General features: G+C 40.6%; 5 protein-coding genes across 6 annotated transcripts; 1 reads left to right on the top strand and 4 right to left on the bottom strand.

Moving 5' to 3' along the window:
• Positions 1–536: 536 nt before the first annotated feature.
• LOC138598268 (protein FAM53C-like) lies at positions 537–6,005 on the bottom strand. Its single transcript, XM_069670021.1, has 5 exons — positions 5,972–6,005; positions 3,712–3,963; positions 3,550–3,610; positions 2,637–3,469; positions 537–1,973 (listed from the first exon to the last, which is right to left on the bottom strand). The coding sequence occupies exons 2-5, from the start codon at positions 3,793–3,795 to the stop codon at positions 1,719–1,721; spliced, it is 1,233 nt and encodes a 410-aa protein (XP_069526122.1). The 5' UTR covers positions 3,796–3,963; positions 5,972–6,005; the 3' UTR covers positions 537–1,718.
• A 514-nt stretch (positions 6,006–6,519) lies between these two features.
• phykpl (5-phosphohydroxy-L-lysine phospho-lyase) lies at positions 6,520–11,360 on the top strand. Its single transcript, XM_069669438.1, has 13 exons — positions 6,520–6,656; positions 6,783–6,901; positions 7,029–7,188; positions 7,276–7,350; positions 7,438–7,525; positions 7,611–7,727; positions 7,858–7,940; positions 8,025–8,250; positions 8,785–8,939; positions 10,327–10,416; positions 10,537–10,670; positions 10,806–10,850; positions 11,209–11,360. Exons 1-12 carry the CDS (start codon positions 6,598–6,600, stop codon positions 10,847–10,849), a joined length of 1,350 nt encoding a protein of 449 aa, XP_069525539.1. The 5' UTR covers positions 6,520–6,597; the 3' UTR covers position 10,850; positions 11,209–11,360.
• A 355-nt stretch (positions 11,361–11,715) lies between these two features.
• Positions 11,716–15,431, bottom strand: hnrnpaba (heterogeneous nuclear ribonucleoprotein A/Ba). 2 transcript variants are annotated; one of them, XM_069669440.1, is made up of 9 exons: positions 15,361–15,431; positions 14,605–14,876; positions 14,008–14,176; positions 13,758–13,916; positions 13,538–13,669; positions 13,359–13,449; positions 13,065–13,220; positions 12,870–12,955; positions 11,716–12,429 (listed from the first exon to the last, which is right to left on the bottom strand). In XM_069669440.1, exons 2-8 carry the CDS (start codon positions 14,859–14,861, stop codon positions 12,885–12,887), a joined length of 1,035 nt encoding a protein of 344 aa, XP_069525541.1. In that variant the 5' UTR covers positions 14,862–14,876; positions 15,361–15,431; the 3' UTR covers positions 11,716–12,429; positions 12,870–12,884. The 2 variants fall into 2 exon arrangements, with proteins under 2 accessions (XP_069525541.1, XP_069525542.1); XM_069669441.1 differs by having other exon boundaries at positions 15,309–15,377.
• A 488-nt stretch (positions 15,432–15,919) lies between these two features.
• On the bottom strand, positions 15,920–19,318 carry nme5 (NME/NM23 family member 5). Its single transcript, XM_069670376.1, has 5 exons — positions 19,174–19,318; positions 18,548–18,753; positions 17,040–17,140; positions 16,824–16,942; positions 15,920–16,715 (listed from the first exon to the last, which is right to left on the bottom strand). Exons 1-5 carry the CDS (start codon positions 19,297–19,299, stop codon positions 16,632–16,634), a joined length of 636 nt encoding a protein of 211 aa, XP_069526477.1. The 5' UTR covers positions 19,300–19,318; the 3' UTR covers positions 15,920–16,631.
• Positions 19,319–19,972: 654 nt separating this feature from the next.
• On the bottom strand, positions 19,973–23,989 carry rack1 (receptor for activated C kinase 1). Its single transcript, XM_069669772.1, has 8 exons — positions 23,780–23,989; positions 23,115–23,286; positions 21,834–21,981; positions 21,322–21,417; positions 21,001–21,111; positions 20,618–20,758; positions 20,299–20,409; positions 19,973–20,085 (listed from the first exon to the last, which is right to left on the bottom strand). The coding sequence occupies exons 1-8, from the start codon at positions 23,886–23,888 to the stop codon at positions 20,020–20,022; spliced, it is 954 nt and encodes a 317-aa protein (XP_069525873.1). The 5' UTR covers positions 23,889–23,989; the 3' UTR covers positions 19,973–20,019.
• Positions 23,990–25,314: the final 1,325 nt, after the last annotated feature.

Below are 25,314 nucleotides of genomic sequence, written 5' to 3'. Positions count from 1 at the left end.
CGATCGCCATGAAATTAGACAAAAGAGGAAGTGGCTTGTCTGTGGGGGGGGTGGGGGGGGTCAGGCCGTCTGTGAAAAAGCATCAGTGGACTGGAAGGAGCGCCCTCACGTTACATGGCGGAACAGCAATCTGAATCTGACAGGCAGGCCTTTCTTCCTTGTAACAGACCTGCTGCTGATAAAGTTATTAAACTTTTGTGTTCTTAAAAACTTAATCAGCAGTTGAATGGTTAAAAAAATACAACTATGTGCTCTTCTCAAAAGAAAAATCACATAACATTTTGTAATAGCAAAATATAATTCAGGTTCATTTAGCTAATTTTTGTCACTCTAAACTGGAAATGTCCCTTTATTCATGAATATCTGCTGTTAGTACAATCAGAATGAACAGAAGACTGTATTTCTTTTCACCCTCTGCATTATACTGAAATCAACCACTGGGTGTCACAATAATCCAAAATTCTATTGGGCACTGATAAGCTCTCTTCTTCTGGACCGGTTGAATAAAAGACAAGACACTTTTTGAAAAAGAAAAATTAAATTCTATTAAATTTTATTTGTACATAAATTGTGCAACAGGAATATTTCTATCTGAAAACACATAAAAATCATTTCTGAAAGGCCACCAAATCATCTGCATTTCTACTGCCTTTGTCACATTACACTCAGAATTGGCTTTGCTTGTGTACTCTCTCTAACCACTGTAGAATACATTATATTGTGCCCTAAGGATTCCAGCTGCTGCATCGATTCTTGGTTATCATAGTGCCATGTGCCATCTGTTGAAATGATCCATCTCATTGCAAATAAGGATTGCAAAAACGTCTGGTAGTAAAAACAAAACCAGAGCACCAAGAACTCTGTATTTTAAGCTTAAGGCATGATCGACTTACAGTATAATTAGTAGTATTGTAGACAATGTGTATTGTGATGATCAAGCAATTTGGAAAATATATGGATAAAGGACGGAGCCATCCTTTCCGCTATAGCTAGAAGAGTTTCCTCCCATAATAAAGAGTTATTTCTTAACAAGTAAAATCAATAACAGAACCGCAGAACAAGTACACTGTTTATGTTTGTTAGGGATTTAAAAAGAATTGCAGAGAAATTCTGGAGTTCATCCTGATAAACCATTAGGATAACATTTATATTTTGCTCAGTATGTTGTTTGGCCAACAGAAATATCATTTAGACCTACACATGGCAACATAATGTCCACCTTTAACGGCTCATATACAGTCATTTTGAAATTCAGAGAGGAAAATACAAAATTAGACAACAGTATCTGATAGGGCACTGAGGAATGCTAACCTAACCAAATTAAACCTCTGGCTTTTAGTTTGTAATCGAATCACCTATGAGGAATTATCAAAGCACATTCTGCTTACTCCAGTATATAGTGTTGTTTGATGAGGATATGCAAGGACAATCGTGATGCATTCAAATGCTTAGCACAACTGAAGAGTTGCATCAAGAAGAAATACTAGCCAAAATTCTTTGTGCATGAAAACTAGCTTATTTGCTCATGCACATTTCCCTATAACATTGTAATTTGATATTAGCTTCTAATAACTTGGTTCTTGATTATGAACTCTGGGCTAAGGCCTCAGGATTGCAGCAGGTATGTACTCAGCCAGAGGAGCACACACAGCCTACACGTGTGCTTAACATGGTTATGAGTGCAGTAATCACCAGGTAATGGGAGCACCAGGCAGTTGTCAGTTCTCTTCTATAAGGTTCAAGTCCAGTTCTGTGCAATCTCTTTCAAACACAATCTTTTGTCCTCCTTCAATTACAGTTCTTTTTCTTTTATCTTCGTCGTCCTCCTCTTCTTCTTCACTTTCACTTAGTGGCCCAATGCTGGCTCGTCCCAGAAAGTCGGCAGGGGAGAAGGCTGAGCGCTGCTCTGCTTGGGAAGAAACTTGGACTAGGCAGCCACCTGTAGCGCACACTAGGCTCTCATGATTACCAATCTACACAGGAGAAAGAAGAGTCATTGTTATTTTAGTATCTTGCAAAAATTCAGGTATTCCAAATGAGCTGAAACACCTAACTAATAAGAGGACCAACTCATTTTCAATGTTCATGAAACAAGCCAAATCATCAACTTAATATATATCTGGGATCCACATCCAAAGGGAGTAAATATATTGGCAGTGCTGTGATAACACCACTGGGAAGGCTAGAAAGTCTGCAGGTTCTGTATTTTTTGTTGACGTAAATAGATTTAAATGTGCAGGAAAGGGCCAGATATAAGCCAAGATATACTATTACTTTCTTACTACCTTCCTTTGAGTGTGAACTGGATGGTTTGTCATAAAAGTCAGCTTTGTGGTGGAGATCTGGGGGCCCACCTTTCCCTAATGATCCCAACATTAACACCAGTCTGAAATGAGTAGAGTGGCTAGTGTGGGGTCCAACGTTAGCTGTGCTGAGTCAGAGATGTGAGGAAATGAAAGCTGCCAGATGCCTACTAAAGTCCTTGAATGCTCCAGATGACAGAAAACGTGAGCAAAAGCCAAGAAAGCTGCGGATTACTTCCAGATACTATAAACTATGTGTATCTCAATATATGCAACATGACAAGATTGGCAGAACCCACCCAAGCTGACAGCCCATTAGACTTTCTTGCTCACCTGTGTCATCTTGCTGAAGTTGAGGCCTGGTCTGGGGCAGGGCAGAACATCCGGGTCATGGCGTCTCTTCAAGCGAGGTTTGCGCATGTCACAGGGCTGTGAGTGGCATCGCGGCAGTGCCGGGTGCCTGTCGCGCCTGGAGGACGACGGTGTGCTGCAGGCAGAGGTGGGAGAAGGAGACAGTGCCGGGTGTTCCATGCCAGAACAGCCATAAGTCAAAGCAGAAGCAGGGGAGGGCCTGGGGGGCAGGAGAACCACAGAGGCGTCCTGAATGTGCACAGGGGATAGAGAGAAGCGGCGCTGCAGCACAGAGTGAGAAACCAGGGGGGCTGGTGAAGAAGAGCAGGAGGAAGGAGTAGCAAAGGAGGCAGAACATGTTCCTCTCAGTTTATCACAGGAATCCCAGGGGAAGCTCCATGGTAGTGGTGAGTCAGAGGACAGTGCTAAGCTAAAGAAGGTAGGGCTAGAAGATGAGTGTAGGGATGAAGAGGTGAAGGAGGAACTGGGACCACAAAGTGGCAAAGAGCTGGCTCCAGAGCCTGAACTAGATGCCCCACCACTTTGGCAGCCACGTTTGACAGGGGTCCAAACCTTGGATGCACAAGGATGCCAGTTGGAGCGGCATCGAGACAGGTCCTCTGGAACAGAGAGGGATCGGCAGTGGCGTTTTGGAGGTGGCGGTGGAGGTGAGCTTTGGAGTGCCATGTCTGTGAAGGACAACTCTGGTCTCTGGAGAGGATCCCCAGAGTGGGAAGTGGGCCATAGGGAGTCTGGTCCATAGGAATCATCCAGAAGGTTGTCTTTGGATAATGGGTGTGTAGCCGAGCTGGTTTCTGAAAATGCCAATAGATAGATGTGAGACAGATTCTCCCACTGTTAGATTTCAAATGCTGCATTAGGTCAATGAACTTGCCTTGTGTTGATCTACAAGCACTCCATGACACAGTGGGACTGGAGCCCACTGCAGGTAATGACTGAAAAAGAAATAGAATAAGCTTGATTCAAAAGCTGGACCCATGTTAAAAGTGAATCCAGCAAAAATGCATTTTCATCAACAGTTCTGTATTAAACTCACCACATTCACATTGAATGAGAAAGCCTTGTAGTAAGGCTCTTCCAAACTCTGCTTACGGAGCTGCTCTGTGATAAGTGTCACCATAATTGTAGCTACAATCCAGGGATAGACATGGAGATGATGAGGAGATTTACAGAGGGCAGTGGAAATCTTATTAGTCAGGATCCTGGCGTGGTTTGTGGTGTCCCCTCCACACCTCAACCAGCCAGACTGACCAGCTTTGTCAATATGCCACCATCATCTTTAGGCCACCTAGAGAGACAAATGAGAAGGGATCCTTATGAAACAATGTAAATGATTAACTGGTACTGGTCAGACACATGGCAGAGAAAGCTGTTCATTCCATTTTTGCTTATACATTGTCAGGCAGAGCATACATTTGATAGTAGAGAAAAAATCTGCTGTTGTAGTTTTGAAAAGTCCATAAAAAGAGAGAAAGAATGCCTGAATTAGTGCATTTTAATTACAGACCACGTATTACTTAACAAGATCCAGGCTGGGATCTACATGCCGCCACAAACGAGAGGCAGAGGTTCATGTTCACAAAGGCAGAGAGTGCACACATGGACGTGGAGAGACCCAGAACAAAGAAACACTTCACATTCCATCATGCACAGGGATCATGGGCATTTCTTATTGGGGCAACAGACACGGTCTAGTTTCAAAGAAAATGCAGTGCATGTCATAAGTGCAAATCATTGGGACAATTCAATGGCAATCACAATCAGTTGGGTCCAATAAACACAAATGACAAGAGTTGTCAAGTGAATGGAAGGGGGTGGGAGAGACGAAAGGGGAAAGGATGGGGGAAGTGTGTGAAAAATGAAGGGGATAGGGGTTGGAAGCAAGCCATAGTAACTTTGCAAGAGGGACAAAAGATCAGTGACCATGTCTCAAGGGCTTATATTACCCAGGCAAGCCCAAAATGGTGTGATGTATCCAGAGAGCAGGGAACCAGAAGATAGCCTACGTGTCGATTTAATTAACATGCATTGCCCAGATATTTTCTTTGTACCCAAGTCACACACAGTTAGCTTTTAAGATCTAAAAGTTACTCAATCCACAGACATCTTTGAAGATTAACCTTCACTGGCACAAGTAAGGAATTCAAACAAACCTTAGTACAGCACAATGTACACCTCAAACAGAAACTAAAATAGAAAGACAATATAAAAACTCTATCCATTGCATTGACATGTTACAAGGCCCTTTTAACCATTGCACTGCTCATTAAAAGTGTATAGCACCCAAAATTTAGAGCATATTTATAGTGACAAATAAGACAGTAATGTATAAACTCTATTAATTTTAAGTAATGCGTTTATATTCTGAATTAAAGCACTAAATAACAGTCCTACTCACTGATGAAACTTTGCTTTAACACTTGCTATTGGCAATCAGATGTGGCCTCCAGGGCCTTCCTCCTTGTGGCAAACATGGTGCTACATTGCTAGCCTAGTTCCACATGCCAGAAGATCGGCTACTTCACCGGTATAGACTGAGACTCACTCGGTGACAGAACCCACAGTTTTCTGTACTCACCGAATAAGTTAATTTGCTCTAATGCATTCAATAGCTAAACCCTAAAACTGTATCCCTTTTCAATCTTACCAATAAACTTTAATAAAAACGTTACTACAAATTAATAATACCAGTCTATCATATTGTCATCTTGCAAAAACACTATTACAACTAGAAGTGGCGTTAATTAAGAAGGTGTAGACCCAGGACGCATGTCGTATTAAAAAATAAGTTTAAGGCAATGTTGCGCAGCGTGCCATTATCTAAATAAACAGTTATAAACCTGTAACGTTATCTCCAAAGTACACTGCAGGACAACCGTTTGCCATTGACCATTTACATCATATTATCATAGGGCTTGATTTAGTGGCTAAATCGGATACAAACTTTAGCTGATGAGTAAAGTAGATACTTAGCTAGCTCAGCAGCACGATGTAGCCCGTTGAGCACATAGTTATTAGCCGGTTCTGTAGCTAACTAACGTTAGCTGATAGGATAACAAGTGTCCTAACTAACGTTATACTAGCATTAGTTTGCTCACACTACGTCTGTTTCCTACCGGTTGAGATCGGGGCATTATGCCCATTTGTAGCCATGATTCGTTACACTACATGATGAAAATGTCTGGTAAGTGATGTAACGGCTGGGCCGATAGTGTATATCTAATTTAGTTGTAGCATTAGCTGTGTTACGAAGCCTGTTTGCAAGCTAGCATGCTACAGCTGTCCTGATGTATTACCTGCATTCAGTGGTTCCTTAGCAACCGAAGCAGCACACAGTGCATCAGATAGAGGGCAGTTCAGCGGAGTATTTATAGCCTTTGGACGATACCAATACAAAGGTAGTTAGAATTCACTGCCTTAAAACACATTGCAATTTCAGGAAACCAACCAATACATATTTAGCAGCTAATTCAATAATATCACTACTACTTGTGTTTTAAAACGAAACTTAATTTTTAACAGCATTATGCTACACTACATTGGACGTCTCTGTCCAGTTAACCGCCCCACCGTTAGACCCTTCTATATAAAGCAACAGCATAAAATCAAAACTGTCTGGACCATGTCTTAGTGACAGATAAACGTATTTTTCTGGTATTTATGGAATGGTTATATCACAATCTAATTAAGAAAGCAAAACTATAAATTTATATATATTATTTATTAAATATTCAACAGAATGCTCAAGTGAACCCAATCTACGCACGCGTGGTCGGGGTCTTGGCGAAACAGGATGTCTAGTCTGCATACCAGTTCCTTAAACTTTACTAGTTTTGAAAAGCGTTATAAAACAGCATTGCGTCCATTGCCTCTTTAGTCTTTGGTATAACGTTACGTTATACAAAGAAAAAACAAAGACGATATGGCAGGAGATAAACTCAGGAAAGAAGAAACTCTCGCAATGAGAAGGAGACTAATCGGGTATGTAAAAATGAGACTGACTGGTGTGTGATTGTCTTGATGCTTGTTAGCTGTCATTGGCCCAGGGTTCCACTCTGCAGAGCGTGTACTGAAGTCAACGATTGATTATTCTTCCTTCCTTTACAGACAGTCATGCAAACTCTTTTATTCAGACGATCCTGTGAAAATAGTAAGAGCACGAGGACAATATCTATTCGATGAAAATGGCAAGCGCTATCTGGACTGCATCAGTAACGTTCATCATGGTAAAGTATTTATTACCAGTGCAGAGTCCATGTTTCTTACTTTTACAAATCACAGTATATTACAGTAGTGCCTCCAAGTGGCAGAGTTCAAATATGTATGTAATATACAGTGTACTTTCTTTTGCAGTGGGTCATTGTCACCCAGACATAACAAAGGCTGCAGCAGCACAAATGGACCTCCTGAACACAAATGCACGATTCCTGCATGACAACATAGTCATGTATGCAGACCGCCTGGCAGCCACCTTACCTGAGAAACTGTGTGTCTTCTACTTTGTTAATTCTGGGTAATGCTGTTGAATTCACCCACAACTTCACAGAGAGGCGACCCTAAAGTTCGATTTTCAGTAGTTTTTCATCTGTTCTCCCTACAGTTCAGAGGCCAATGATCTAGCCCTGCGCTTGGCACAGCAGTACACTCAACATGAGGACGTCATTGTGATTGACCAGTAAGTTTTCTGTTCTGTTTCACAACACATTCACCCTCTGACAATACCCTTGCATATCAATTACAATGAACTCTGCTTTTATACTAGTGCATACCATGGGCACCTAGTGTCCCTCATCGACATTAGTCCATACAAGTTCCGAAAACTGGCAGGACAGAAGGAATGGGTTCATGTGGTGTGTAAATTATATGACCCTCATTACAAAAACTGGCTAAATAGTTGACTCCTGCTTATCTGAAAGTATGTGTTCATTTTCTTAGGCACCCTTACCTGACACCTACAGAGGCATATACAAAGAGGATCACCCCAACCCAGGACAAGCTTACGCTGATACAGTAAAAGACCTAATTGAGGATGTGCACAAGAAAGGTCGTAAGGTACACTTTAGCACAGTTTCATTCAGCCTGAAAAAAATCAGTAATGCACAAAACACATACCATTAAACAGCCGTAATAAACATAAAAATACACTATATATTAATGACAATGTACTACTATTTTCTGATAGATCTCCGCCTTCTTCGCTGAATCTTTGCCAAGTGTTGGAGGACAAATCATCTTGCCTCAAGGATACTCCACTAAAGTCGCAGAGTGAGCAGGGACTCACTTTTCAGGTTCTGTGTTTCCTCAGTCATGTTAACACCAATAGTGACATCTCCCTCGTACCCTCCACAGATATGTTCGCTCAGCTGGGGGAGTGTTTGTGGCTGACGAGGTGCAGACAGGCTTTGGACGTATGGGAAGTCACTTCTGGGCTTTCCAGATGCAGGGGGAGGGTTTCTGCCCTGACATAGTGACCATGGGCAAACCGATGGGCAATGGGCATCCCCTGGCATGTGTGGCAACCACTGCAGAGATAGCTGGAGCTTTCACAGCCAACGGAGTGGAGTACTTCAACACGGTGACTATACAGTAGTACTCACGTTATATGAATGAATTCCCCTTCAAGCTGGCAACTAAAGCTTTTCCCAACTGTAGAGGCAGCCAGAGTATAAAGCCATGTGCCTTTTTGGAATAAGTTTCAGTTTTAAAAGTCAGACATCAAATCATGACTTTTACCTTATGATGTGATATATTGAAGTATGTTCTAAAATTTTAACTAAACTGATGTCTGTAACATAAAGATTGGGTATTATAGATGGGGTAAAGAGCCCCAAAATATTTGTTCCTGAGCATAATTTATTCTTTTTTTTTTCTATTACAGACTTTAGTTTCTTGACTGCTGTTTACAAGTTGTCACTCAGCCACTTTTTATTGTATTACTGCATAAAACATACACAATTGACTAGAATTACTTAAGTAGATAGCAAATAAAGGTGTAAATGCAAATAGCTGTTCTTAACCAAGAAAAGGTTTGTTGAAATATGTTTGGTCTTTGTCCAGCTAAGCATGCATTTATACAGAGGGAACTTGTTTTCTCTCCAACTTCATTCAGTTCGGAGGAAACCCTGTGTCCTGTGCAATTGGTCTGGCAGTCCTCGATGTGATTGAGAAAGAGGACCTAAGAGGAAACGCCACAAGGGTGGGAGCGCATCTTAAAGATCTGCTCACACAGCTAAAATCACGACATCAAATAATTGGAGACGTCAGGTAGGGATGCAGTGACCAGTGCACTCAAGCTCCTAAAAAGCCAATTCTGTTCTTTCTGTTGCCTATAAGTATGGATTGATAGGAAAGGTTTGGTCATCATTAAGTTATCCCTTTATTTTCCTATTACATTGCCAACACTAAGAAAACCCCCTACACCTATATTATGTACATTCTGGCTGATTGTGGTGGAACAACTTATGTTATTACAACTGGCTACTTTTTTGGTGGTAGAAACTTTAAAAAACACATTCAGTATGATACAGTAACAATCATGCAGCAGCAGCAGAATGTAGGGTGGGCATGGACACTTTAACCAGTCCTTATTTGGGCTGCGAAGTGTAAGAACAAATCAGATATTAAGAATTGTCCTTATAATTATAATATTTTACTGTTAAACTGGAAGATGCTTTTGAACCGTTATAAGCTGGTAAGTTGGTGCACAGGTTGGTGTAAATTAGTAACACTATTGTAGATGCTATTTAGCTCATAGCAGCAAGCTGATTGAATAGCTTGTTTCTTCCTGATGCGTCTAATCAGTCAGTAATTAGAAACACCTGTGCAGATATGGAGGGCCTCTAAAAGGTGCGTCATATTTTAGGACACACTGCATGTATCTCTCTTAACATTGTATAGAAGCTGTTAAGGTTGCAATTATACTTATCTTTAGAGAACTTTTTAATGTTTAAAAATGTGTACAAAGTGTTTTTTTCACTTAACCCCGTTAACTTTTCTGTGGTATGTATGTGTGGATGAGGTCTTTTTACACAACAGATATTTTGACTTTTCATTGCCAGAAAAGCACAGGCATTAACAGATCAATGACGCATGCTATTCAATAAGTCAAAAATAGCGCAAGAATGACAGTCACAGTATGTCATGACAGTGAAACTCCACAAACAGCAACTAAATTCAGCCATTATTCATTTTATTATTCACAGCTGTGCTTCTCCTACTAAGGCATGTAACATGTCTTACACTTCTAGCTCTTACTGTTCAGCCATATGAACCCAAATTTGAGCTTGTACGTAGATTTATTGACAGAGGCATTTTAGCCACCCTGTTATTTGGGGATATTGTATTGAATATGTGTTATATAGTCAAATAAATAAAGTAATTCTAAAGTATTATAAATAATGGGGCATATTAAAATAATTTATTACGCAGAAAGTTTATCTTTCAGATTATACCTCTTTCTTAAGAAATAGTCAGTTAATATTGGTATTTGCTCCAACTCAATAAAATGTGCTTAAATCAAGCGTGTAACTTGACCGTCAGATGCTCCACACTCAAGTTATTAAGTGTCAACACTTCTCTTTGCCTTTCCTGTCTGATTCTTTCAAACAAAAGCGAAAACATTCTTTTAAAGATCTTTTCTTATATTAAACAGAGGCGTCGGACTGTTTGTGGGTATTGAGCTCGTTACAGACAGGGAGCAGAAGACCCCTGCCACTAAGACAGCAGCATGGGTGGTGAAAAGGTACAGGACTGCACTACAGCGTTAGTGTTTACAGTCTAATTACATAATGCCAACATTTTTCTTGACACTGGCTTTGCTGTGTGTTTGGTGATTCAACTTAAGTTTTTCTGCTGACACTAGATTGAAGGAGGAGGATCAAATCTGTGTCAGTACAGATGGCCCTTGGGAGAGCGTATTGAAGTTTAAACCTCCGATGTGCTTCAGTATGGAGGATGCAGAACTGGTGGTACAATGTATTCATCGCATCCTTACAGGTAGGTAACACACACACCCCCTCTAGTCTTACAGCTGTCATAGTATGGATGTAATAAGAATCAAAACACTAAGAAGATAATTTCACAAACTAATAATTTGGCTGAACGACTTCTTAAATGTTCTTGTTCTCACAGACATTGAAGCCAGTGACCTTAAACTGGAAAAGGAAGACATCTAAGGTTTGTTAAACCTGTAGAAAAACTTTTAATTGCATCAGACATTGTCAGATGGTCACATTCATAAAGTTCAGAGGTAGAGATATGAATGTTTATACTTGAGGTCCCAGTAGATCAAACAAGTTCATTCATTTCACCTGGCAGAACATGTTGCTGCCTTCCACTCAACTCTGACCACTGTGGGGACTCAGTCACTTTGTTCTTGTAATGCTCTTATCAATTATCAACACACTGTCTAGAAGTACTTCTGTATCAAAGCATCAGTATAGGAATTATCAAAGCAGAGACAGTGGGGTTTTAATGTCACTATCAAAAGATGACTGCTCATTAAATTAATTAAGTATCCTGTTTTATCCCCCAGGTGTTCAGTGCAATGTTAAGGTGTCACTTGAGAAGGCTGTTAAGGGATACATACAAAGTGATGCAAGCTGCTGCACATCAACAACCTGGGAGATAAAGTGTATACACTAATGACACTAATGATATATTTATAATCAAAAATAAACATTTTTAAAATCCTGACTCTTACTGTCTTTTACCCACAGTTGCAATATATAAAATATGAAGCCCCAACTTACAACACTGATCAGCAACATGTTCTTAATACACATGTGGTTGAGATAAGCACTTACCAGACTACTATCTTTAACTCCAGGACACATTCACAATAATGATATTGCAGTTTCACATCTAGCAGGGTGGGTATGACACTGAGCCAGTTACCCAGCAGACAGTGAAGCCCTCTCCCACAGCTTCCCAAAGAGGCATCCGTTGTGATGTTAACATTACTCATGACAAAACAAGCAAGCCATTTAACAGTACAAAACATTTAACATTAACTTTACAAATAATAACAAAAAGATCAGAGTGTAATATAAACCAAAAGTTTATTTCTACCAATTTGCCCAAGACACTAGAGGAATGAGTTTCCAGTGAGTGAGGGAGTACCCTCGTACATTAACAGGCTTGCGTTCAGTTGAATAACACTAGTAAAGCCACTTAAAATTGCAAACATGATGGGGGAAGAATCTCCTTAAAAGCCAAAAAGAAAGAAAGAAAAGATGCTGGTTGTCTTCGTCTACTAGACCATCTGCAAACATTCACTTAACACGCTTATAATGAACCCTTTGATTAGTTTAAATCCCTTATTTAGCCTCACCCCACATCTGAAGCCATGCAACTCGCATCCAACACTCAGCACGGGAGAAAATAACTAAAGATCTAGAAACACCAAAAGGGGAAAAAAAAAAAAGCAAAATTGTTTTATTTGTGAGCTTTTAAAGCTCTTGCTCCTGCTCGTCTGTAAATCCAGTAGACATGTAAAAATACAACCATACAATACATTAGATTCAAAAAGGTACCAAAAAGTACAGTAAAAATAACACTTCCATCACTGGAAATGTAAATGGACACAAAACAATATAAAATAAAAAGTGGAAAAGTGACATTTGCTTCCCCAGTTCCTCACTTGATCTGTACAAATGGAGCATGAGTCCAAATTTCTGCCAACTCCAAAGGAAAAGCCAGAGCCCATGTTCGCTGTGGTCAGACCATGGATCTCTTTTTCTTATTTACTTTAGACCTTAAGAGAAAAACACGGTGCTTAACGTTACTGAGAATAAACCAAATGTGGCATGCAGTTACACATAGACAGACAGGTGCATGAATGAGTTTGACAGGTCAGTGAATGGACAGACACTTTGGGGGGAGGGAGGGGGGCCCCGACCGCTAGCTATTACACCTAGCACCCTGGTGAAAGGTGAAACGGTCCATGTTCCTGTTCTCAACCACCACCAACTCAACCCTTATTGATCAAGTAGTGTTTGTAGAGATGCATCTTAAGATGGCTGACAGGTGGAATGAATCCATCTTTTATGATCACAGACCCCACAATACGGCCTACCCTAACCCCACCACAATGCTTGAATGGATTTAGAGTAGATGGACATCTTTGGGGTCAAAAAGGCACCAATGGTTACAGCTATGTTCTCATACTACCACGGATGATGCAAAAATGCATACCTGCACTACGTGTGATCAGTATGGCTTGTAGCTACTCTGGTGGCCTCCACGTCTTGGAGTTTTCCCATAGCTTGTATTGCCCTGGTCTGGAGGACAAGAGAAAAAGGGACTGAGTTCTTCTGTACAACAAGGAGGACCAAGAAAATAAAGTTTCTCTCATTCTTTTTTCTTTCCCTGGGGGCACTTATCGCTTACTGTAATCGTAGCCACCCCCATAGCCGTAATAACCAGCAGAGTAGTCATAGTTGCCATAGCCGCCGTATCCGTAGCCTTGCTGTCCATAGCCATAGTTCTGGTTGTATCCCTGGTTCCAGTAGTTGTTGTAACCTTGATTCCAGTTCTGGCCCTGGCCTAAAAACAACAGGTGAGGCCTTTGTCACAACTCTCCAGCACACATGACCCAGGCAGTTACTCCACACAAAAACAAGCCTACTGCTAAGAGCAGTTAAAATAAAATTTTGCCGGTACAGTCTAATAAAAGTAGCTTACCACCACGTCCCCTGCCACGTCCTCCATATCCACGGGCACCATACTGCTGCTGCTGGTAGACCTCTTTGGGCTGGGCGATTTTAATTTCACACTGGAACGCCACACAAGAGCACATTAGGTTACATATGTATGTAACGAAGTAAATTACACAATGCGTCTATATGCTGTGTGATTTTTACCTTGCTTCCACCGACATTGTGGTATTTCTTCTCCATGACCTTCTTGACGGGAGCCTCATCTTTATACGTGATAAATACGAATCCCCTCCTCTTTTCCGTCTTTGGATCTTGTGGAAGCTCAATTGTCTCGATCTACGCAAGAGAAGGGGAACCTTTGAAGCAGCCAGTATAATAAACATCCAGGTTTTTAATATGCTGACAGGTCCATTTCATAACGTACCTCTCCAAATGTCCCAAAGTACTCCTGAATGACTTCCTTTGAGGTGTCTGGGTTAAGGCCCCCGACAAAGATTTTCTTGACTGGGTCTTTCTTCATAGCCATAGCCTTCTTGGGGTCAATGACTCTGCCATCTAGCCTGTGCTCCTTCTGTTCTAAGACCTAACAAAAACACATGTGATCATTGTAAATGGCCAAATTTGTTAACACATCTAGACTTACTTAAGATCTGATCAAATGCTTGCCCACATACCTTGTCTACGCTGGCTGCATCTTTGAAGAGAATGAAGCCGAACCCTCTTGACCTTCCCGTCTGCTGGTCCATCTTGATGGTGCAGTCTGTCACCTCACCATATTTTGAAAAGTAATCCTTAAGATCCTTCTTGCTTGTATCCCAGCTGAGACCACCAACAAACATTTTCCTAAACACAGAAAGGGAAAGGGGGCATGTTTAGGATTTCAAGCAGTACCTCTCCACCAACTTTATATAGGTTTGTGGGGGTGGGGGTGGCGTTAGGCAGGGGGAGTGCAAATGTACACACTGTTCCCGAACATCTGTTGACCCATGACGTAGGGAGACAGGCTACAGTTGCTATGCTTCCAGGCTATTTTTCAACATTTAATCAATATACTGCAAATCACTACAATGAGACCACAGCACCGACCTTCTATCAGTAGTTTCTCATACGCCAATACACGTTAGATTTGATCCATGCTCAAGCGCCCATCCCCCCTCCGCTCTGCATATGGCGCCAACAAAGGCCGGTTGAACAAAGAAACATGGCAACCCACGAGCGCATCTCAGCGGTCGCTTTCGCCAAGGATTCACATATAGCCATTATAAACTCACCCAGCATCCTCTTCTCCTTTGCTGGCGTCGATCTGGCCGCCCTCCGTGCCACCGTTTTGCGAGTTCTCGTCGGCGTCGGCGTCGGGCCCCTCTCCCTCTCCCTCGCCCTCTCCCTCTCCTTCTCCTTCTCCTTCTCCGCAGTCATTCACGGCGCTCTCGTCGATCCCCTCCTCGGTGTGGCCGGCTCCGTTAAAATCATCGTCGACTTCGTGGCCGTTTTCTGACGTTTCCATATACTGCTGCTCTATCTCAGACATCTTTAACTATTTAACCTAAACCCACAGGGGAAAAAACATCAAGTTACAAAATCACGATGGTTATATAATCCGTCCTGCCATGCATGCTTCGCCATTTACTCGGTGCCAATGCATGCATTTCCCACCATTTTGACCGGCACCATCGCGTTCCATACATTCACAGACTGCCGTCTTTGTCGCCAAGTGGTAGCTAATGGCAACACAGTAACGTTAAATTACACGCACCAGCAGCACGCTAACATCTACAGTAAACTTCTGCTGGGGATTAGAAAAGGCTCAACAATCTGTTACACACTGATAAACCAAGTCTGGACTGTACTGTTACTCTAATTCGCAGTTACGTAATGCAGAGGTTCCGTTAGCCTCACTGTATTTTAAAGTAATTACATATTTTATATACATCTATAAACACATAACTAAAATACTAGACACAGTTACAGTACTTACGTGGCAATATATCGAAAATACCAAGACTAACGAAGAACGAAAATGTGCTTACTAGTCACACAACCGGAGAGCTCTCTTCAAGATGGATTCTCCCACACGACGACAACTCGTGGTTGGTTTTCTAGAACCGGCAGGAAAAAAAACTACATTTCCACGGGCAAGCCATCTGAATGGACGTTGAATGCTGTCATTCATAGCCATGACCAATGAAAAGCACGTCGCTTTCTTTTCACAGAAGAAGTTCACGCCCTCCACGCACAGGAAGGCACGCAGAGTACCTTTTCTGCTGTTTATGAAAGAGGTTTGTTCTCTGCTGGTAGGCGAAGCTAAAATACGACAAAAAACTAACTCTCCTTTTAAATAACAGTTGAGGCGTTGGGTTTCCTATTTGACTGACTTGCACTTCTATGCACTTTGACTCTGACATTAATGTACAAAGCTGCAACAGTAGCACCGCCTAAAATGTACAGCCTAGTTTCTTTGTATAACCATTGTTTATGGATAAATGCCAATATATACAATAGTGCAATGTAGACAAAACATTAAAAACCAAAATCAATGTGTGGCAGAAACACTATTTTTCAAATACAGTTTTATTGGGACTTGTTGAGAGATGTTGATTAATCAAAGTGATAAGTAACGAGAGATGCATGCCAGAGTTATACTGACTGCAAGGCTATGTTTTCTTCTCATCTGTTTGATGAGAAAAATGTTGCCTAACTGATCTTCTGATGTCAAAGCCTAATCATTAACTAGCATGCCTCTGTCTGCACAATGGGTTAGGAGAAAGCTACCATTAGCCTACATACTGCAGCTACAGTATATTCAGATGTCTTGAGACATCAAGCCCCATCACAATTCAAATCTTTAAGCCTTAATCTTTGTGTATATATATATATTTAATTTGATGGCCAATAAAATTGCAATTGGAAGAACCACTATTCTACTGTTGCAATGGTCATTCAGATATTTGTTCATGCATTCTGTTGGCTGTCATGTAAACTGCTGTAACTCAGAATAAAACACTAGTGCTCATTTGACCAACTGATGTCATCTATTTTGCACAGTCATGAACTTGTTAGACAGCTACATGCACAAGTTTAACTTTAGTAGCTGGATTCTTTTGGCAATAATGCATTTTGTGTTTGTGAACATTTTCCAGAGAAGCAACAAGAGATGATCAAAGCAACCGCCACAGAACATGTTATTGAATAATTGGCAAACTTTATCGAAACAAACACAAAGATGATTACTACTGAACAGACTAATTTGTTTAATGAATAATGTTTGAAATTATGTATTCGTCCCTCTTGTTCCACGTTATCATTCTGCTTCTTCCACAATGGCTCCTTCACATATTTGAGGTTTATTTGGATCATTTTTGATCAGCCAGTCAGCAAGCCAAATCTATTACATACAAAAGATGGAGTGAGTAACATTAATATTCAAAAGCAATAAATAATTAGCCAATGAAATAAATCTTTCTTTTTTTAATATTAAGCATCTAATACTTACACAGGGGTTGTGTGGCTTGTGCTTGCAGAGGTCTGTGAGTCCACGCAGCAGAGTCGGGTTTACATACCTGCTCAGGTATTCTGCAATTTCTTCTTTTGAGGGAAAGGGCTCGATTACAGCTGCAGAGAGAAAGCATGTGGTGTACAGGCTCCTAAGTGATCAGTACTAAATTTCTATACTTTCTGAAGTATGTTAGAGTGTGTGTGTATTACTTACAGTTTGGGAACATGAATTTGATCTCCCTTTCAGCCGCATGAAATGATTCACTGCCATGGAGAGCGTTTTTCAGGTCAGAGGTTCCATATTTTGCTCTAAGGCTGCAGAAAAATGTATCACAGTCATATAAATATCTCTGCCAGGGTTGTCATTTGCACAAACATTTACCCCTTTATGTTACATTAAACTATAATACCAACTTATAGGATGACCTGCACTCACAGGACATGGTGAACTCTGCACTGTACTTTATAATACTAACTCTGTACCAAGACCACAGGCATTATTATGTCATTTTTCACACTCACATATTAAATAGTATTTTTGACCCAACATTATTATTCAGTTTAATATTATGCCCATTGCATTGCACTCCTTTTCTGCACCTCTGTGACCAAAAGATTTGCTGCAAAGATGTTTTAATGATAATGGAAATATATCGCAGGGTAAAAAGTCTGAGACCACATTGAAAATAAATTTAACGTTAACCTGCAAATAATTAGAACATTTAAGTATAGTCAAACATTTAAAAACGCAAGAAGTCATGACATATACAATTAAGAAGAAATTGCACTGACCATCTTGATTTTGTTGTATAAAAGCTCAGATTGTCTTTAGTTATCTATTCCATTGAAGCATGTGTTTATATAAAACCCAGTGTATTTGTTTAACGTGTTTCCAATGGATTGTTGCTTACTAAGTACATTATAAATTGTCACGTGTCAGAAGTAAAATTGTATGTTAATGTTTTTTTAGCATGAAATCATGGCTAGACTAAAGATTTCCAAGAAGGCTGTGCATGGAACTTTACATTTTTTTTGGTGGAAACTGGATCAATCATATCCAAAGCACGACCAGGCAGACCAAAATAGACCACACCATTATAAGATCAATGCATACAACTTAGTTCCCTGATACAAAGATAGGAAAGCCCCTTAATAACTCAGATTAACAGCATTTGCTTAATAAAGACGTCTTCTTGTAAATTTAGAGGATGAGTAGAAGTTTCTGAACCACTGCTCAGGAGGACAAACCAAGCTAGATGCCTGGAGCTTGGGATGGGCTAAGAAATACCGGTCTTTTTTCTTTTTCTTTTTTTTACCATGTATGGCTGGGAAATAGTCCTATTAAATGATTAGTCTAATTTGGGATTGATGGCAGTAACAGAGGGATGAATGTAATGAGACAAAAAGAAGTGAGAATGATATTAACATGTGTCAAACCAAATAAATGTTCAAATCTCTGATTTGACTACACCCTTACCAAAGGGAAGCACCAATCCTTTCTTTATAGACATGCTACACCCTCTGGTCAAAGTCTTACTGGAAAAGGATTGATACTGCAGCAGGATAATGATCCCTGACACACCTCAAAGCTTTGCAAGAACTACTTGAGTAACAAAGAAGATTACAAAGTCTTGAGTGTCATGGTCGTTCCTCAACACTTTGATTTATACACACTGACAGTATGTATATATATAACACATGCACCTAAGTCTACATACTGACCACTCTGGATGAGTTTCTCTGGCCTTGATGCTGTTGAAAGGCCCTATGATGGACTTCCAGTGGGCGATAGCGTTGTGGCGGGTGAGAGTCAGAGCGACAATCGGGCCAGAGCTCATGAAAGCGGTCAAGCTGGGAAAAAAGAGCTTTCCATACTGGTCTGCGTAGAAGTCACTGCATTGCTCTGGACTCAGCTGCAGCATCCTCTTCTGCCACAGGAACACAGTATTAGGCAGTTAGGTGAAATATAAACAGCCACTGCGTGTTTTAGGTCAGTTTTGCTGATGATGATTCGTCTCACTATTTTGTTTTTAGAAATAACTTTGTGTTGAAGAAAGTATGGCCATAATATGGGCTGAGCAGGACATTGACAGCGCCCTCTGGTGGAAAAACTGTAAACTAGCGGAGCTGCTTTTTGTAGCCATAAAAATATCAGATACTAGCAAATACTGTATATTGGTAGGGACTAAACCATGAAACTGCCAGGAACTTATAGTTTTAGATACACCATAGACAGTAAAATACTGCTCCAGTAATCCACAGTTAGGTCAAGTCCTTCCTGACACAATACCGTTAGTACCATTAGGCTGTACAAAGTAAGGTACGCGTACCGCTGTATTTTTACCAACCTGCAGGATAGTGAAGCCCGATTTGAGGATAATGTCCTCAATCTCGTCGGCCTTGTCGATGGCATTTGGCTTAATTAGGGCCAAAGTTCTTTCCACATAAATACGAGGATGCGAAGATTGTTCCATCTTCCCCAGTATCCTACACCAACTTCTGTAACGTTAGCATGAAGCTAATTTAGCCAATATATTTTCTGTCAGTCCTCTCAACTAAACATTTGTAAGGCAGTTATTAGCTTGATATTATAAAACAAATGAGGTAACATTAAAGATTGCGTATAACTGGCCGGGTTTACAAATTGAGCTGTAAAAAAAAAAAGTCTTACTTCCACGACCACCTGCGTCCTGTCTATTCCAGTTGCTAGGATACCATTGCAAGGCAACGGAAAGCCTAGCAGGTCAATCCATACAAAATGCGCTACACATATTTCAAATACACCGCAGTCTAAAAACATAATGAAACAAAACAAAAAAAAGACATCCATCTTACCGCATTTTTATTGTATAAGAATAATGAAATTTCTTGCATTATAAGCATGTGTACATTTCCTGATTTTAACTGTCGAACAAACCTTTTGTAATTATTTTCACCCAGAAAATTTTAGAAATTAACTAAGACTGTCAAATAAGACATTTTAGATTGCTTTCTTGAGGTTTGACATGCACTACTGTCCCTTCTAATCTCAACCAATTTGTGTGAAATGAAGATTGAAAAGGAAAGAAGTTCTTACTGAAAAACATGGTATTCAAAGTATTCTCATCATTGATATCAAAAAGCGTTGAAACCAAGACAGCACAGGTGTTCTTTTTAAACAGTCTTTTATTCAAAGTTGCTTTGAAGAAACGTTCTTATCGAGTTCCAATGGTGACCTGCCACACTCTGATCAGGTTATCAGTGTAGCCAGCAAACAGGGTCTGTAAAGAAACAGATACATTAATATGGATGACGCACAATCTAATAAATTGTAGTCCGATAATGACATAAAATGTAATGTTTCTAGTGCCCCTCATATTTGCAGGACTGTCACCAGTGGACATCAGAGTTAAAAGTGAATGGGTATAATCACCGGGGTTCACACTAAAAATACCAACTAGCCACACATCTGTAGTGAAAGGTGAGTGTTGTACCTGTCCATCAGCAGACCATGCCAGGCAAGTGCACTGAGGAGGTTCAGCCTTGCTGTTTGTGCTGATCACTTCCTGTCTCAGCTCATCCACAATGATCTTGCCCTCCAGATCCTACATAAAAAGAAGGCAAACAGGCATTGCAATCAGCGATTACATCAAAAATTAACATATAGAACAAACTGGTCCAGGTTAGAGCTCAGAAACAGCCTCTTTATCATCAAAGAATACAGTTGGCATTGTAAGTTTCATCACTGCGTTTTGAACTGTAGCTTTAATGCACTACAAGCAGATGTTGAGATATTTAGAACATGTCATTTACCCAAATCTTGATACTGGGGCCAGTAGCGGCACACAGCCAGTAACGGTTGGGGCTGAAGCAGAGGGCGTTGATGGTGTCACCACTGTCCAAGGTGTAGAGGTGCTTGCCTTCATTTAGGTCCCACAGCATGGCCTGGCCGTCCTGGACAAAAGAGAAAATACACTTCAATAACCGTAGTTGTAAATATAGTTGATTTGAGATATATCTAAATGATGCTAAACACACTGATCTATTTAAGTGCAGGCAACACTCAGAAACAGCCTCTTTATCATCAATGTTAAACAGATGCTTTCAAAGTTTTCATCACCGCTGAAACCTGCAACCTTGAGCTAAATTAAGATTCTTTTAATTTCGCTAGCCTTCTACAAGTTAAAACTTCATACCTTTCCTCCAGATGCACACAGGGAGCCATCGGGAGAGACAGTCACTGTATTCAAGTAGCCAGTGTGGCCAATGTGGTTGGTCTTCAGCTTGCAGTTAGCAAGGTTCCAAACCTAGGAGCAAAGGATAGAAAGACAGTGTCACACTTGTAAGTATAAAGATGTCCATCTAAAAAAGGTAAATTGGTCGTTCCTTCATAAAAACAAAAACTGTACACAAGGGTCACAACAGTAAGGTAAGACATAACTTACATAGAACTTAAAAGGTAAGAGTTTGAAATTATACGAACAAAAAGAAAGTGTGTTGCACAAACGACTCCATACCTTGACCACCTTGTCCCAGCCGCAGGAGACGATGATGGGGTTGCTGCTGTTGGGGGAGAAGCGCACGCAAGATGCCCACTCAGAGTGGCCCTCGTCCTGCAATAAGAGAAGATTCTCTGCTTAACTAACATCAGTGCCTTAAGTTTCTCCGAATAGCCAGAGGACATCTTTACCACCTCTGTGATTGGACAAGTAAGGCTACTGTTTCGTTTAGTTGCTAATCAGGAACACAAAACCTGAAGTATACACAGGTTCAGACAACTAAGGGGACTGCATAATGATACTAAGGGATGGCAATGCTGGACAGGACACCTAAAAGGCCAGTATCGTAAAGCTAAGCAACATGTTTCCTGTTGACATCAATTTCAAATCTATTTGAGAAAACACCAGATTTAAGGGCAGTTTAGTTTTGGATTGAAATGCTTCAACTTCTTATTAAGCAATATACAAATTCACTTAAAATCAGATTCTACTTCTTGCAATTCACAAGACAACACGAGGCTGGGGCTCACCTGGATGGTGTACTTGCAGACTCCCAGGGTGTTCCACAGCTTGATGGTCCTGTCCCGGGAGCCAGACACGATCTGGCGGTTATCAGCAGAGAAGGCCACGCTCAGAACGTCCTTTTGGTGTCCATCAAATCTCCGGGTGGTGCTGCCACTGGGGAAACATTACACCAAACATTTTAGCATTTGAGCAAAACTGTTGCACATCTTTTGACACATCTAGGAGGAAGCGTGAGCACTCCTCGAATTTCTGCAGTTTCAATGGTTTAAGCTTTGGACTTCAAATGTGTGTAGCTTATAACTAACATAAAAATGCAAACATTTGAGAATTCTTTTAAATAACGTGTGCATCGGCACCATCCTTGATCCACAAATATGCCATCTGAAACACTGCATGATAGTTGTAGCAAAATTGGCGGCAAGGTCCGAGTGACAAATGTTTACCTTTTACTATATATAAAAAAATGTTTACATCAGAATTTGATAGTTAAACTTCTTACAGGAAAATCTTCAGGTATCTTACCAACTAATTTTTAATTTCCAATATGGCTAAATAAGTACTAGAATAATACTATAATAATAAATCAATAATTTCAATTCCATGGGTTGTGGTGAACTGACTGTTTCACATGACACTGAGGCTAAAGCCTACGTAATAGTGTGATGCGTTAGCTGATTGTCTACTTGATGGATCAAACACTTGCAGAAAAGGCGTCAGGTCAGTGACAGCAGCTAATTTCAGAGTGTGTTAAATGCGTTTCGAAACAAAGTATGTTTCCACATGTTGATAGAAAAGTTTCCCAAAACAACTAAGACTGTCTTTTTGGTCAGCATCCAATTAGACCTGTTTTTTTAACGCCCCTTGAACACAAATCATTCACAAAGACTCCCAAGAAACTCTTGGCTTCTCTATCACAATTTTTTTTGTGTTAAACCAACTTCAGATACTAGCAGTCTTTAAGAGACACTGCAGACTTTTGAAATAAGGTCTCTTACTTATATTAGAAGTGGCTAACCTCTGTACAATATCCCACATGTGTAAGCCCTAGTCATTGAGCTTTTTACTTGACGAACTGAGACCATGCAAGGACATCCTTATGACTTGGCCACCTAAACCATTTCAGTTCTGATTAATGATACATCAGTATGTTTGCTTTTAAATATACCTGTTGAGTATTAGGAGTCACAAATGATGGTCCTTATTGTTATCTTAGCAAGGCTTAGGTTAAGACTTAAACACTAAGTCTTCTACTTCAACCATCCAACCAGCTATACACCTGCACTTACGTGGTGAGGTCCCACAGACGAAGGGATTTGTCCCAGGAACCTGACAGAGCAAACTGTCCATCGGAGGAGATGACAACATCACTGACAAAATGAGAGTGACCCTCCAGGGAGCGCTGAGGGATGCCATAGTTGGTTTCATCACGGGTCAGCTTCCACATGATGATGGTCCTGTCTGAAACACAAACATGAGTTTGATTTATTCTTAAAGTCCAAACTTCATTCAGGACCAGATACATGTGATGCTATCATTGTGTGAGGGCCTCTGTGCGAGAAGCTGTCAAACAGTCAACAAACTGAAACTGTTAAGCTAGGAGCGGAAAGTTAGCAAGTGCACACATTTACACGTCAAACTACAGTAAACTATACTTATGCGTGTAACACGTGTCACAGATACAATGTGGATATCTCAGAGTCAATTACTGATGACGCCAGAAAGCGTTAGCTAGCCTGCTCTGCTAGCCGGCGTCTTTCACATAAGTTCGTGCAGATTATTTTTTTGTATAATACCCTATTTTAAAATACGATACGGTACAATGTGGCCGTTCATATGTTTTTTAACTGTTACTTAGACCAGCTTTGTCATTTATCTTACGTTACAGCAGCAAATCAACTAACTCACTCATGCTACCATAGCCATGTTGGCAGAGCCGGTGGGGAAGCCTCACCTCGAGACGCTGACAGAATCATGTCGGGATATTGGGGCGTAGTAGCGATCTGGGTGACCCATCCATCGTGCCCTTTTAGGGTCCCCCTTACTGTCATCTGCTCGGTCATTTTGGCGAAGTTCGGTGGTGCCTTTTACAAGGATGGATTCGGATTTTTCAGAGGTCCCGAAAAACCTAGGTCCTCATCGCACCAGGCACAGAGGAAAAGGAAGTTCAGACCCGGATGCTAAAACTATGAGAGGTCAGCCGCCCGCAAAGGATTCTGGGAAATGTGGACTTCAAACTTGCCGGAAAATCTGGTAACGAACACTGCTATTCAATTGCTCATTATTTTATGCAAATTTTACATTCATAAAATTAAATTCTTGAAGAATCTACCATCTTACGTTACATCTATTCAAACTATTCTCTTCAAACTCCCCTACATTAAAAAAACTGCAATAAAATAATATTCAAAACTATTAAATTAAATGCAAACTCAGTCACACCTGCTGAAATAAACCTCGTGTTCACATGGCCTAGTTAAGTTATTTAAAAAAAAATGTTTTCTTCATCCCCCCACCCACATTTTGCATATCTCTCTTATGAAACTAACCTGAACTATCCCTATGAAACCTAAACTAAACTAAAACTAAAAACTTGTTTTGCTTTTTTTGTTTATATCTCTTATGTCTGTATTGCAGGCCTATGTTCCTCCAGCGTTTTCGCCGACAAGGATCCACTGCGACCAACTGTGTAACTTGTTTCATCTGAGAACTAATGAGCTCATTCAGCTGAGATAATGCAGACATTTGAGAGTGATTTATAAAAAAGTTTCTTTATTGATCTGATCAAATGTGGAGCACACTTTGGCCCAACGTTTAACACAACACTGTGTGTCCTTCTTATATGCATACTGTAGTCAGAGAGTCCAAAAAAACACTGATGCCTCGTTCAACTCTTGAAGGACAGGAAACTTTTTACTAGTGTTGTATTATGTTGTGCAGAGTTAGGTTTGATTTGAAGCATTCCATTGCATGAAATATCACACAGCTACATGATAAATGTCAAGGAGATTCTGCTTTCTGGGGACATAGACTGTCTCGAGCATTACAAATTCTACTCATTTTAATAAATCTCCTGAGTTTTCCTCCAGCAGAGTGACAAATCTAACATTTAGTTAAATATCTCAACAGGTACCGCATGGATTGGTACAAAATTAGGTAGGCCTGCCAACATCTGCCCAGACAGTAGATTGAAAAGTCTTTGCCAGTCCCCTACCATTGCTGTTGACTCTGTATTGCGTTCGTTTATTAAACGTAATCTGTTGGGTTGTAGCAGCAAATGTCACATATTTGTATCAATCTCTTCCTCAGTCAAATTCACAACAATTACTTTCAGCCTTTTCAAAAGAAAAGGGGGTACCAGTTTAGCTCTGCGGTTAAATGCTGTGTCCCGTGTAGGCCCAGGCCCAGTCCTTGGCCCAGTCCTCGGCGCAGCAGCCCCATGTTCGACTTCAACCCTGCTTCTTGTTTCATGTTTCTTTACTGGATTCA

The sequence above is a fragment of the Semicossyphus pulcher genome, unplaced genomic scaffold, assembly GCF_022749685.1.
Source record: "Semicossyphus pulcher isolate SPU_LCO1_2020_fin unplaced genomic scaffold, fSemPul1.0.p SCAF_2, whole genome shotgun sequence".
In the NCBI taxonomy this organism is placed as follows: Eukaryota; Metazoa; Chordata; class Actinopteri; order Labriformes; family Labridae; genus Semicossyphus; species Semicossyphus pulcher.
Note: the sequence above shows the minus strand (reverse complement) of the source record. Positions and strands in the feature narration are given on the sequence as shown.